The sequence below is a fragment of the Acanthochromis polyacanthus genome, chromosome 15, assembly GCF_021347895.1.
Source record: "Acanthochromis polyacanthus isolate Apoly-LR-REF ecotype Palm Island chromosome 15, KAUST_Apoly_ChrSc, whole genome shotgun sequence".
In the NCBI taxonomy this organism is placed as follows: Eukaryota; Metazoa; Chordata; class Actinopteri; family Pomacentridae; genus Acanthochromis; species Acanthochromis polyacanthus.
The window spans coordinates 24973959-24988741 of record NC_067127.1 but is presented as its reverse complement, the minus strand read 5'-3'; the positions used below and the strand labels follow the sequence as shown (position 1 = coordinate 24988741).

The window sequence follows — 14783 nt, the reverse complement described above, 5'->3', positions numbered from 1 at the left end:
ATCACTATACCATTGTCAATGTTGTATGCTTATTCTTATCTTTCTATAATGTGACAGATTTTAGTAAAAGTTCAATTAATTTTCATACAAGAGTACAGTGATATGCTTATATCATTAACACAATATTACTTATTTATGAACTTGTATGGAGGGATTGTAAATCATTTAGTGTCGTGTGGTAATGGTATTTGTGTGGAAATGCTTGCTGAGGTGTGCCAGTATAGAAAATAATGTATGTGGCCTTCTCCCCCACCATCATTTTCTGATATTCAAACACCGCATTGTGCATTTACAACTGGGAATTTTTTTAATGTTTGCAAAAATATGACATAATGAATGGCAGACGATGTAGAAACAGACTGTTTATTGCTGATCTTGTAGAAAAAAGAGAAAAATATCAAATCTTACAAAGTAGTCATCAAAATATATACTTTCATTCAAGAAAAAAAGCCTCTAGAAGGCATAAAATTAAGAAAACATTTTAGGCTGAGTGAGGCCAGAGGTGCTAAAGTTGTCTGACAGAAATCAATGTTTGTCCATTATCAGCCATGTGCCATCAGTCCTTGAGCAAGAAGCTTTTGGTAACTATCCCTAAGAGCATCAGTTAAATGAATAAAACATTAAAATTGACATCTGTATCTGATGTCTGTATCTACGTATAAAACATCTGCTAGAAATGCTCTGAGAACTCTGAATAACATGTGATCGCTGGTATGACATAGTCATTACAAAGGAGAAACACCACTGAATGTGCGTCCTCCCACTTCCTCAATGGAAATTTCAGTACCTTGCCAGTTCTTGAGTGTTTCAGCATGGTTACTGCTGTCACTCTCAACTACGGCTAACATGTATGTACAGAGCGCACTTTAAAGCAAATGCTCTGGTAAAAAAAAAAAAAAATCAAACTGACAAATTTTACAAAGAAATAAAAAATAAAAAGTAAATCCATGGCAATAAGCAATTTCTTCTGCTTTACTTTTAAAAAAAATCTGTCAACCTCCTTTTTTTTCTTAAGAGCAAACCACCGCACCAACAAAGATTTATTACACAGTATGCTGACAGTGAATCCAACATCACCTGACAAAGACAAAGAAAGAAAGTAGTACATTCACTTCTTCAAAGGCATCCTTTTGGTTTGGAAGCCATTAGCCTGTGGTAAGGTCATAATTACAACCTAAGGCATAGTTCAGCCATACAAGTCTTAGTATTGCTGAAACCAACTGGACTCATGTGAGCTCAGTTCTACTGATCAGTCAGGAGACAACCTACCAAGTAACATGTTTGGCCATACAGAAGTAGGAAGTGTTTCTGGTGAGGTCTTTGCTAAACAGGAAACTAGTCAATCAGTTCACTGTCTGAAACAAAGCCTTCATCTGGCGATGGATCCAGCTGGCTGCCAATAATTTGGTCTGATGTCCACTGAGGAAATTCCTCAAGCAAACACCTATTAAGCCTTACTGAGCCAGTACGGGTGAAAAAAAATTCCTGACTTTTCAAGACTAAACAAGATCAGTGTTCACCGTGAAGCTGCTTTTGCTTGTTTTTCGATATCAAAAATGTCACTCTTTTACTCATTTTGCCGAGGTGCTTTCAGCCAGTCAGCCACACTTGGAAAGTGACTTTCTGAGACCATGCTGCTGTTTCCGTAACGATTCTGCAGATTTGTAAGAGGCTGAGTGATGCCAACACCGTCATGTCTCATTGGATCCATGTTGGCACCATTGCTCATAGGACGAGGAAGCAGGTTGATGTAAGTATTCCCCTGGCTTTCCCTTGGGGAATGCATGAGAGAAGCATGGCTCTCTTGCCCCACTGTGATCTGGGGCTCCTGCTTTAGCTGACAGCTGGTCTGAGTACCCACTCCTACAAGGCCCTTCAGAAAATCATCTCCTTCGATTCCCTCTAGGAAGGGGTATGAGCCAAGTCCCTGTGACGCCTGTCCACCTCCAACTGATCCATTAAAGGTGTTCTGGCCTGCATTGAGGGTATTGAAACCAGACCACATAGTCTGGAGGCCATGGCCCTGGTTGCCCATAGGGTTCTGAGCCTGAGTCTCAGGTGCAAGCTCCTCCCTTTGATGCTGTGGTTGGAAGGGTGGCTGAGTCTCCGTCTGGTTCATTGCTTGGACCTGAGGAACTGTGTCCAAGCACTGCAAGTCCCGTATGGAGAGCTGAGGGAGGGTGTTGTTCTCACAGCTGCCGTGCCTTCTGTTGGAGTAACCAGACCCGCGGTTTTGCTGCTGTAGCCTGCTGTTATTAGGACGTGGTAGAGCGCTGATGCCAGCAGATGGGTTGACGGTCACTGTGTCCACAGAGAGTACTGGATTGGGATTTACCCATGAACGGTTGATTTGTAGATTAGGAGCCGGAGATGTCATCATTACATTTTGAGGGTTGGGTTGGTATGGCTGGTTGAAGACAGACTGTTGTTGCATCATAGGTGTGTTCTGCCTCAGGTACATGTTCGTCAGGTCTGGAAAACATAGAGGCACTTAGTGTGATGGGAGGACTGTGGTATCCTGATTTAGTGGAAATATATTGTATTTGACTTAAGATTTAATAATTGCTGTTTGAACTACCTTTCCGCATGTGACCCATGGTACTCTGTGACACCGCCTTTGGCCTACTCATAGCTAAACCAGCAAAAGGAGCACCTAGAGAGAGAAACCTTAGTTACAATACAAGCACATGAACTTGCATGGACATGTGAAATCATATCAAATGGGCAGTGCTGTAGATACAGTACTACAGGTCTTACCTGACAATCCTGACATCTTCATCAAGTGTTCTCTTCTTCGCTTTTTTTCATTGTAGCCATAAGGATCTGTAACAAACACAGAATGTTCCCATTTATCACCTGGATCTTACTAAACCCGACCATCAGATACAGAAGAACAGATAGAGTTTGAGTTTAGCTGGCACACAAAAAAGGTGATCACTGCTCACCTTTGTCGTCGGGCAGATATCTGAAATCCATTGGTTCACTGACTTCTTGATCGGAGGGTCGTCGCAACTGCATGTGCACAGTGATGGACTCTGTAATGGAGGTGTTGTAGTAGGACGGTGTTTTGAAAACAATGGCCACTTGGCGATGAACATCAGCCTGAGAAAAGGAGCCTTTGGCCTCCCAGCCGTCGGAGGAGAAGAAGCGTACCTCAATGTCATCTGGAGGAAGGAGGGGCAATGGGGTGACAGAAGCAGAAAACTGAATCAGCATGCAAAGAGATGGGCTCTATGGTTATGAACAGTAAAATGGATTGAATGAAGATGAATGGGGAGAAAACAGATGCAAAGTAGATGAAAACATACAATATATAGTCACATGTATGACAGTTAGTTGGGGAAAAATCCATGGTACAAAATGCAAAAAATATGTACCTTTTTGCACTTTGTCACAAAGTAAGAAGATCTCATCTCCTCCTTTAACACTTCCACTGTTCCTGTTGACCCGACAGATCCTCAGCTCTGCTGTGTTTGGGGCCCCTGGTGATGCAGAAACAAAGTATAAACACTCAACGCAACAAATCTAAAGAATTCCACTATACTGCAAGAATAACGTCAGAATCTGCCTTTTACTTGACTTGATTGTTTGCATACTGTACAGGAAATAAAAATGTGTGAGTGACTCAGTATTGCTGTTTTAGTATGTGCCTCAGCCTTGAAGAAAAACACACGTTCAGTTTACAGTTGAAGTCCCACATGTCACATGCCTGCTGTCAGAAGAGGAAGTGCTCTATGGTAACAGTGTTGTTAGAGGGTTGGTGTATTTAGAGAACTTCCCCTTTGTGCCTGTGTGTGTGAAGAACTGTAAACTAGATCACTAAGAAACAGTGTTGAGAGAAAACCTTCTGTACACACATACACAAACATTTCCATTCACAGATGCAGCTAGCACATACCGTATGTAATGTAGGTGCACACACAGCTACTTGTGTAAGTTCTCGATTCTTACAGTTTCATTACAATTGTTTACTTTAACGTGATTATCATCCTGAGTTTTTAAAATTCAATATCGCCTAAACCCTAAGGTGGACAGCTGATCCAAGCAGCCTGTATCCCAATAAGTGCAACTATATGGCAGTTTCCTCATGTTCTCATCATTTGTAAAGGCCTAAGATGATGTGAATGACGGAGCTTGGCCACTCACTGTTGTCGTAGATGGGGTTGGTGACGATGGGCCTGAGTGCTCGGGTGTAGTGGCCGTTTTCGTCTTGCAGGAAAACCTGGATGCACAGACGAACCACGTTCAAGTCGTATTCCTCCGTCTGCTGCAGCTGCTCACGTGGCACTGAGGTCACACACACACACACACACACACACACACACACACACACACACACACACACACACACACACACACACACACACACACACACACACACACACACACACACACACAGTCAGTGTCACAGTTAGATGAGAGCAAACAGTGACTCACAAAAGGCATTATTACTGCCATGACGCAAACAATCAGTAAAATAAACAAAGGATCACTGACACCAAAATACACAGATGAATATGTAATACTATCTAGAGAAGATACTTTGTCTTTTAAGTGCCACTTCAAGTGCTGCTGGTAAATGTGTTCATTAACAGTGTTGTTATTGGATATTTATTATGACTGATGCATTATTGATTGTATGGCAGTTTACAGAATAGTCTTTGGACTGTAGTGAAGTTGACGTATGGAATAAAGTAAAAGTATATCAGTCAGTGTTCATGCCTCACTTAATCTGCAGAATTAGCCAGAAATAATCTGCCTTGGAATGTTCTACTGGCAAAGTAGTCTCTCAGAAAACTGTTAAATACAGACTCTGTGGATTACCTCTAACTACAACTACTTCTTACTTCAGATACATTTTTTCTTGCACAATTCTTTAAATGTGAGATTTAAATTTTTAATTGCTATAAGCAAAGTACCATTCTGTTCAAAGTTGGTACATTTGAAACTGTCAGGACATCTAATTATCTGCATGGCTTGTCAGCACATAGAAGGGGTCCTACATGAATTTGGGTGAATTGACCCTTTAGAAAACACTATTATTTTAAGTGTGACCTGGAGTTTAAACAGGTTATGAGAATGGTAACCATTCACTAAATCCCTACTAGAGCAAAATATGATAGATAGATAGATAGATAGATAGATAGATAGATAGATAGATAGATAGATAGATAGATAGATAGATAGATAGATAGATGTCCTCGTGCTTGTGTCAGTCACATCTGTAGGTTGTCCCCAAAACCTCACCTTTCATCAACATAAACACGTCACAGATAAACTTTTTCTAGCGTCTTCAGCCTACATTCTAATTTGCACACACTCACACACACGAGCATCACACATCCCTTCAGGGGCAACACGCAAACACACACCTTGCAGCAAAGCTCTGACTGAGAGACACCCACACATCGACAGACACACACCAGGCTTTCACATCTGCCTACTTTCTCTTCCTCCGTCTCTCTATTGCTATCTTTGCGCTCAAGTCGAGGCCATCCCCGCCTACAATTTGTCGCCACGGTGACGCTTTGCGACGTCACCTCAAAGTGGAAAGTAGTGTGTGTCTCTGTATGTGAGTGTCTGCACGACACTAAAGCAAGAGATGAGACTCCCTGCACGAGTGACCACGGTGGCTCCTGACGTCTATGAAAGTGGTGGGACACCAGAAAATGTTTTAAGATTATTCACCATGTTTAATGCCTTTTCAGAAATTAAACACCAACAGTGTAATACCAGAAATATTTCTTTTCTTGCTCCAAAAGTACACCACAGCCATAATATGTGGCTCTTCTGCACAGAAACACTAAACAAAATCAAAACCACTGCAGTGTAGCTACACATGAGGTGTAGGGAAAGTCCTCATCTTTACTGGACATGTTCAGTGCAAACAGCCAGCCAGATATTTTTCCTGCTCTGTCTCTGCATGCGCTGCTGGCACCAGCCAATATTCTTCCCAAGGCTCAAGATCTGTTTGGATTTTGCTTAGTCAGAAGTCAACACATTTGTGCTGAGAGTCTGACTGGAGCCGCAGATGTAGAATTAACAAGAACAGAAGAGGAGGAAAACAACTGCTAACATGTCTCTCCATGCTTTTTAGTGTGAAATAATACAATACATGTGACGAATGTTGGCTGGTGTCACCATGAAGCTTCACACTTTGCTCAAAAACTGTGATATTGAATATCAGCTTCAGCCAAAATGTGTGGCTGGCTCTAATTTTTATTACAGTGTTCCATATCAGATGGCATTCAGACAGTCTGCTGTATGACTGTGGACAGAATAACGCAGACTGTTTTGAAGGGTTACAGACTTTCTTTAATACAGAGATACAGAGGATATCTGTTGGCTAAATATAAGATTAGTGTAATCGGGGAGGTTCTCAGCACAAAAACGCATTCCTTCATAATGTGTGACAAACACTACAGAAACATGTAAAAGAGTTGGAAACAGGATGCAAATGAATACATCATGAGTTCCCTCCTTGTCAGGTCATCAGTTGTGCTCAGATAAGAATAATATATGTGTATGTATTAATTTAAATGAGGTAAATCTGCACAAAATATGAAGGGTCAACTTTAAAGTGCATTGTGCAGGTTTAAAAGCAGATTTACAGGCATTAGTTGCAAAATACATTACAGGAAATTAATATCATCTAATATAATCAGGAAGTATAATCTATTATCTTAGCAATAATCATTCTATCAGTAAACTATAATTTTATTTTGTAGTAAAGATGTTTACACTATTGTGTTTCTGATGAGTAGCTTTACCTTTACATCTTGTGTAAGCATAGTGAGAAGTGTATGTGTAGTTAATTGACTATATTTGTGTTGCACGTTTTGTGTGGGGTGCTGTCAAGCTACTCTATTCATATGGCACAACTTCATTAAAATGTAGGTACTGTCTGGATGCTCACTAAGTGAAGAGGTTATAGTGTCCTAAATAAAAGCAACAACAACAACAAACAAAGCCTTGCAGCAGCTCTGCTCGACTTCAGATTTGTGTTGGGTCATCAGGTTTGCCTGCTGTAGGTGGCAGAGACACACACAGTGGAGAAACTGAAGGAGGACGGAACTGTCAGAGCAAATATTGATGGAACATGCTGTGTTGGTCTGCATGTGTGCGAGCGAGTGTTGGTGGAGTGTGCTACTGATCGAGGCTGGACGGACAGGTGCAGGAAAGTGGGTTGTAGGTACAAAGAGTGGTGAGTGTGTGTGTTTGTGGTGGAAAGAAACTAGGCCCCAGAGCCAAGAGGCATCCTGAGCTGCATGAAGCTGCAAGCTGCTGGGGAGGGAGGGAGAGGGGGGAGGTCACTGGTGATGGGGGACAGTGAGAGGAGGGGGGGGGGGGGGGGGCAGTGGTGGGGGAGGGTGTTAGGTGGGGTGCGGGGTAAGTATAGTGGTTAGTGTTAGTGTGGGAGCAGAATTTGAGAGTGAGAAAGAAGGGGAGGCAGGTGCCAAGCCTCACCACAATGAGCGTCTCCACTGTGTGACTCACAATTTCACCACGTTTCACGACATGCGACATTGAGTTTGTGTGTCTTCCTGAGGCCAAGGCTACACTACACAGTCATATACTATAGTTACATCATCTATACTACACCTTCACGGCACTATTGTGTGTATGGAACAAAAGAAAATTGTTTTAACACACAAAAATTACAGAAGGTATTGTAGTTTGGATATAAACACAGTTTAGTTTATTCTTACAAGAACCAATGATGGGTATATTTAAAAGGACAATTTCCTCATGTTAACCCTTTTCAGTCAGCAAAGACAATCAGGGAAGGGACTAGTGGTGATGACACTAAAAACCATCTGTCCACAATGATTTGAGTTTCAGAAATAATCTATGTCACATTTACGATGTTTTGTTTCAGAGGATTTTGTGCATGTTGAGTGACGATCTGAAACAATTTCAAAGTTGGGAAAAATGGGAGAAATGAGCTTTCATAAAAAATCTCTATCGTGGCTATGAAGATTTAAGCAACGAATGACAGAGAAGAAATCTATGGACTGAAATCTACATTAAATAGATTGTCAGCTTGTGTTGTTTAACTGTTAAATACTGCCACTTAGCATTTAAATTTGGTGTCATAAAACCAAATCTTCATGGATATTGGAGTCCCAGTTTGTCTATGATTTTACAAATCCACATGTATAACCCTAAATCACGATGAACTGTGTGTTACAGCAGATTTCTGTCCCGTGTGAAAGGAGTAAACATTTGACAGGTGTAGCACCACACAACCACAATGTAAAAATGTAAGGCGACAGTAATACAGAAACATTAGTACGTCATGCTCACGTCTGTGTGAGGTGAGCTGTCCTAATAGAATGTGATCTCAGTCTGTCTGTGAAAAGGTGATTTACACAAGTAAACTAGGGGGGAAATAACAATATGTGGCTCTGATTAGTGGTCAGTGCTGTGGCTTTGCAGGTTTCATCACTACTGAACAGTAAGTGATAGAGAGGCTCAGGAGATGAAGACCAACACGACTTTGAGCTAGAAACTAACTGAAATTTCTTACTTGCAAATGTGGCAAAAAGATAACGGTTTTAGAGCAGATTCTGTCCCACATATAAAGTGAGCAAACACTGACACATATGTATATTCTGTATTCTGACGTCACACTCACAGCATGTTCTGAGTCATCACTGTCCACTTTGTGTTTCACAAAGTCTTAGTGAATCTACATACATCAGATGAAGTGACTTCAGTTGGTTTACATGCGTGTGTGAGTGTGTATGTGTGTGCGTAAAAGTGGTCATGCAAGTGTGCTTGTGGTGAGGGAGGGGGTATGTTTTATCTCTCTTCTGACACAGGAAGCAGCTGAGTTTCACAGCAGAAGTGAACTAAAGGGAGGGGAAGGGTTGAGCCATAAAAAACATAGACATCCAACTGTCCACTGCACACGTCTGAGGCAATAAATATATCTGATTTGAGTTGGTGGTGCTGCCATGGCAACCTGACTCCTGACCAGTAACATCAAAGATCGAACAGATCCTGTATCTGTAGCTGGCACTTTACTGCATATGCTTCATTGAGCTACCGTTCTGTGTCCAACGGAAAGCTCTCGCTCTGGTTGCTTGTATTAAAGCAAAATCATAATTTGTCTTGAATAGCAGCAGGTACAGGGAACTGACTGCATAGCCTGACATCATTATCAAAAACATGACAAGTGTTTCAAGTCTTCTAAGACCTATAATAGGTCTAAAAGCTCTAAAACTAACAATAATGTATGATAATAGAGATGTGGTCATGTCAGGTGACGCTCAGTCAACAGTGCAAGATGCTAAAAAAAGTCAGCAGGGTCAGAGTTTCAATTCACACAGGAGCCATCTGTATTGCACTTTCAAATTTTTGTTAAGTCAGAGACTTTTGCAAGCACAGAAAGCAATAAATCAAAACAAACTGTAAATATGTGAAATAAGTGCAGTTTATAGCAGACTTTCAAACTAACATGCAACTTTGCTCAGTGCATTTAAAAAAATGCAGCAGACACAAAATCTGAGATCAATTCAAACATTAAGAGCATACATGTTTAAATCCAACCTGATCATAGAGCTTCCATTCCCTCCACAGTTTTACAGACCTGTAAAGCACCCTACCCTACTTTTATCATCATCTTGGAGCGCTGGGGAACCCCCTCGGTTCAACCCTCCCCCTTTTAATGAATCCTGCATTCCCAGCTCTCACGTGGCATCCTGCACTGTGCTGAATTGAGCAACTGTGACCAAGAATGGGGAAGTAGCTCAACGCCTGTTTGTACACGAGAACTGCTGTCTGTCTTCTCAAGAGGACCGCAGAATGAAAGCACGGAGAGGAAATGGCATTACTGTAGATAGCGCCGTGGCAGGAGAGCAGATTTTCAAATAGATGCTGGAAAATCAGCTCAACTGCCGGAGAACTGGGTCAACACAGATTTAAGAAAACAGTTCTTGGAAATTTTTTTTAACTTGTTTAACAGTAAATACAGCAGGAAAGGCAGCAGCAGCGACGTGATTCATGTTTGTTATGTGTAATTATACATATATATATATATATATATATATATATACATACACATACATATACATAACTGATACTACCAACTAATCAGAGATGTATTGCTACCCAGGATAGAGTTAGCATAGTGATTCAATAATGTCCTGTAGCTAATATGAGTCAGCACAGCTAGAGCTGTAGCTTAAAAACTGCTGAATCATTATTGGAGACTGTTTACGTGTGTTTGTGAAGATCATTTTCTATTAAAGGTAAAGTCACGTTAGATATCTTTTTCTTAAAGTTAAGGTAAATTGTATCAAATGATGAAGCTAGCATCGCCCTGGGATGGCAATCTCTGACTGTTGAAGTTCGCGCACCACTTGTGTCTGGTGTTGGGGAGCGTTACTTAGGACAGTACAATAATGTGATTACTTTTTACTAACAAGTACAATTTAAAATTTTGTCATCACAGCTTCCATTTATACTCTCTGCATTTTGTCAGCTTTACTAGCTTGATATGTTCGAGGGGTGGTGGTGTGATATGAGCTCTCAATGAAAGAGATAAAAACGGAAACAGGCAGATTTCAGGATTTGGGAGCAGAACGACTCACCATTGAATGGGTTGATCCCTCTGGTGATCCTCTGAAGAATCGCATCTTTCACTTCCCTCCTCCTCACGCACTGGATACCCAGATTCTGGAAACTGTGTCAATAATAGGACAACAATAACATGAGAAACCGACACTAATGCAACAAGCTCATCACAATACAACACACAGGGCCACACCTGAGTGAAGAAAGATCTGAAAAAAACGTTGTGTGCAAAGGTTGAATCGGTGATGCAATAATCCTAACCTATCCAGTTTGGCCAGTAAATCATAACAAGTCCAGCACATTATTCATGAACTATTCTCTGATCATGGCTGATCCAGGTCTGCTGGAACAATCCAATTTGTTTACATGGCTGCCTGATATTCTAAATCATCCTGAATTTACTGCACAAGCCCATGAGGGGTTTACAGATTATACACACCAATAGATTCTGACTCATTCACACTCTCTCACACATGCGCCAATACGCATACATACACACACACAAACTTTGTTTTCTCTCTGTAACACACAGCAAATATGGATGATGTCATTTGGGGAATTCCCATATTGCCATCTTCATCACAGACATGGTTTGACAAATATGCTTTGTGTGTGCGCGCGCGCGCGTGTGTGTCTGTTGTATGAGTTTCTTCATGTGTATCTGAGAGGTCATCGATTTACACTCGATGCCTTCTGAAACTGTCAAACGAAACACGAAATGCTGTCAATAGAGAGCAAATCAATTATGTTGCAGTGTGTGTACACACAAAAGAGAGAGTGATTACTTATTTGGATGACAGCATGATGATTAAGACTGAGACTGGGGTGTTAATTGCTCTTGATGGTGACTGACAGCGAAGCAAACGCTGCTGCAGAGTATTTCTGGACAGATGTGACCGTGGCAGGAGAACTCACGCAATCACTCTGCGGTCTGGACCAAACTCAGCCTCGTAGAATCCGTCTTTGCAGTCCTTCCCCACCAGGTCGTGTGGATGCGGCCGATACGGTTCATTCTTAGTCACCAGATAAACACGCACCTTCCCTTTACCGCAGTAATTCAGGATCTGTGGAGAAGGTGTATATATTGACATATATGCAAGCCAACTTGTACAGAAAGATGTAAACAGAGGGGAGAGGAAGAGAAAACAAGGAAAAACATCTTCTATGCACAAATATACATGTAAATCACTGCGGCTGAGGAGGTGACAGTGTTCCTGACTGACCTGCAGGCTGGGGTACGTCCTGTTGTTGTCGGAGCTCTTCTCACCGGGGATGCTTCCGGCCGAGCGACCCTCACACTTGTACCTGAAGCGCATTCCCCTCTGCTTGGGCTGTTCGAAGATCTGAACCGCCGGTTCAGCCACTGGAGAGGGAAGACAAGGGGTTCATACAGATTTAGAAAGAAAGGGTGAATGGATGATACAATGTCAACTAAGACTCTGACTCTAAAGGTTTTTTTTTTTTGTCTACTTGGTTGCAGGTTTTTGCTGGATCCAGTCAAGCTGAGGCATACGCAGTTAAGAATCATGTTTCTGATCATTAATATCCCATAAAGCATTGATTTGGTGACTTGCACACCAAACATTAGATGTGAAGGTTCAAACTATAAAGGTCTTTTTCATAGAAGACATTTTGACATGCTACAGCAGGAAAGACACAGGTGTACATGATGAAGTGAATGAATTCCATGAATTCCATTTAGCGGCTTCAATTTCAGAGTCATGTCCTGCTGGAAGTCATGTTTAATGGTATTAGTGACAACTGTACTTTTAATGCTATGAGACGACTGTGCCAAAGCAGCCAGAATGTTCCTAAGATGCTGCAGCTTGTGTTAGAGCGTTGGAACACTGTGTGTCTAAATGACTAAAGCAAGGAACTCTTTTATGTAACCTACATTTTAAAAAATCTTTCATTTTTAAAAATAATTTTAGCCCAGCTAGATGCATTCTATTTGTTTTAAACTACAAATTGTGCCATAAATGCTTCCAAAGAAGGCAAGCCTCAGCCTTTGTGCATTCAAAAGACACCAAGAAATGAGTTTGTCTGAGGTCTTTGGCCCATATGCAGGAAGCAAAAGTGTCCCCACATGATGTCTGTTTAAGAGAGGAACTAAAACTGACATGGGAAGCACTTCTGTTTTTGGTTTGCAGTATTTCTACTGCTTCAACAACACAAAATGTCATTTTCTCGGACATGACAGCCGAGCAGCAAGCACTCAAAGTGCAGCAGATGTTATTTATGTAGGTCGGAATGAAACAAGTCAAGTTACATTTCTGGCATAATTAAGAAATGTACGCTTGCCAAATACCATTTTTAAAAATGGCTCACCCATGTTCAGTCTTCCTCATTTTGCAGAGGATGCTCCAAACACAGAACCGAAAGATGATGTAGCTCAAACTCAAATATTACACTATGTCGAAACACCACAAACTATAAACACAAGTATTAGAAGAAACTCTACTTCTCATACATGCTCACAACAAAGATCCGAAGAGGCAACACTTAGCAATAAAACAAAATGAGGAAGTGCAATGACTGCATGTATTGTGTGATTTTTTTCTTTTAATTTACACTTTAAATTGTGCACTTCTACAGCTAAGTTTGACAGCAGTGAAATGGACTTACTTAGGTGTGGATCCTCCCCTAGCATGGAGGGTATAAGAACTGAGGAGGAAAGTGTGACAAGTAGGAACAAATTAGGCAAATAAACATGCAGATTGGATAGAAAAACCTGTACTGGAGCGTAGACAGTGACACAATAATACCACTTCATCCATGCTGAATAACACTGTCAATCATTGCAATAAAGAGGAAGTTCACTGGGCTGTTAAACAGAAAAAATAATGGTGCCAAACAGTAAATAATGCGAAGAATAAGGTCCTTATAATAACATTGTGCAATCAGACTTTAGAGTTGCAATTTCTCACTCTATAGCAGTGTTTTTGAACACAGTTCCACCGGTGTGTTTGTTAGTATTCATTTTTAAGCCTTTCACTCTCCACCTTCCTGTTGCTGTTGTACAGTAAATAAAGGTGTCGTTACTCACCATCCATGATGCAGTCTCTCGCTTTCTCTCAGCTCTGTCAGCGGGCACCGTCTCCTGGAGCAGCTCGGGCTGAATGACTGACAGAGGACAGAAAAGTGTTAATTGTTGGAGCGGCGGGCTGGCGGGGAATTCCCCTCCGTCACTGCGCTGCGTCTGAAGCAGCCAATCAGGAGCGCCGTGAGTCAGAGCACAGAGCGGACGGAGCTGAGAGGATCCACTGCTGGAGCTCCATGGTCAGAGTGGGAACTGTGGGGACGGCCACGGAGGAGGCGATACCCAGGGGGACGTAGGGAATACCTCACATGTACAGCACATGCACTGCCCCCCCCCCCCCTCACACACACACACATACCCTCCAATAGAAACATGAATGACATGAGTTAGTCCCACAGAGCTCAGCCCAGCCCAGAAATCTGTCTGATAATTAGACAATTTTTACGTTATTTCAGACAAAAATGAAAATACAGTGTGAGAATCTTTGCTGTACAAGGTAAGGCCATCCCTCTCACTTTCTAGGCCCAGCCCATGTTCTATATTAATTCCGCAGTGAGTGCACAGGAAGACAATTATTTAGCTATTTATGTCAAGTGTGCCTTGCAAATAATACATTTCATTTATGTCAGAGAATGTTTTTACATCTATTTCAGAAGGCAGATGCATAGGAGGGGGAGTAGCTTATCTGAAAGTTTTATACAGACTAGCCCATACTGTCTACCCTTGAAAATGCTTTAATATGAAAATATGAAAACATTTCTTAATATTGCTGCATCCAGATGATTGTAAAAGTAGAAAATATTTTCTGAGCAACTCTAAAAGTGATCTTACAGATTTTTCAAATATCTCTGTTACATTTTCATTAAACCAGATGCTTGGAACTACCTCAAATATAATGCAGTGAGAAGTGTAACCTGGGGTTAGCTGTGACCATAGACTGTTTAAAAAGGACAAACCCTTTGTGATGTCACCTCTGGGTTCCCTGAACCTCTCCTCAGGTCCCTGATTCCTTCTAACCCCTGTTTAACCCAAAAATGAGCAAACAGGTGGATTGTGAGTGAAACTGAGGCGGGGTAAGACTGTGATAACACCCTCCCATCACTCAAAGCGGTCACATCCTTGACTACACATGAATTTAAGCTTTAATTCCATTTTAGAAAGG

The 14783-nt window shown here is 41.5% G+C and overlaps 1 protein-coding gene across 1 annotated transcript; it reads right to left on the bottom strand.

Moving 5' to 3' along the window:
* Positions 1–349: 349 nt before the first annotated feature.
* rel (v-rel avian reticuloendotheliosis viral oncogene homolog) lies at positions 350–13723 on the bottom strand. The gene is made up of 11 exons (XM_022193135.2): positions 13628–13723; positions 13207–13245; positions 11805–11944; positions 11497–11645; positions 10599–10690; positions 4147–4287; positions 3378–3482; positions 2946–3164; positions 2758–2823; positions 2579–2653; positions 350–2472 (listed from the first exon to the last, which is right to left on the bottom strand). The coding sequence occupies exons 1-11, from the start codon at positions 13632–13634 to the stop codon at positions 1568–1570; spliced, it is 1938 nt and encodes a 645-aa protein (XP_022048827.1). The 5' UTR covers positions 13635–13723; the 3' UTR covers positions 350–1567.
* Positions 13724–14783: the final 1060 nt, after the last annotated feature.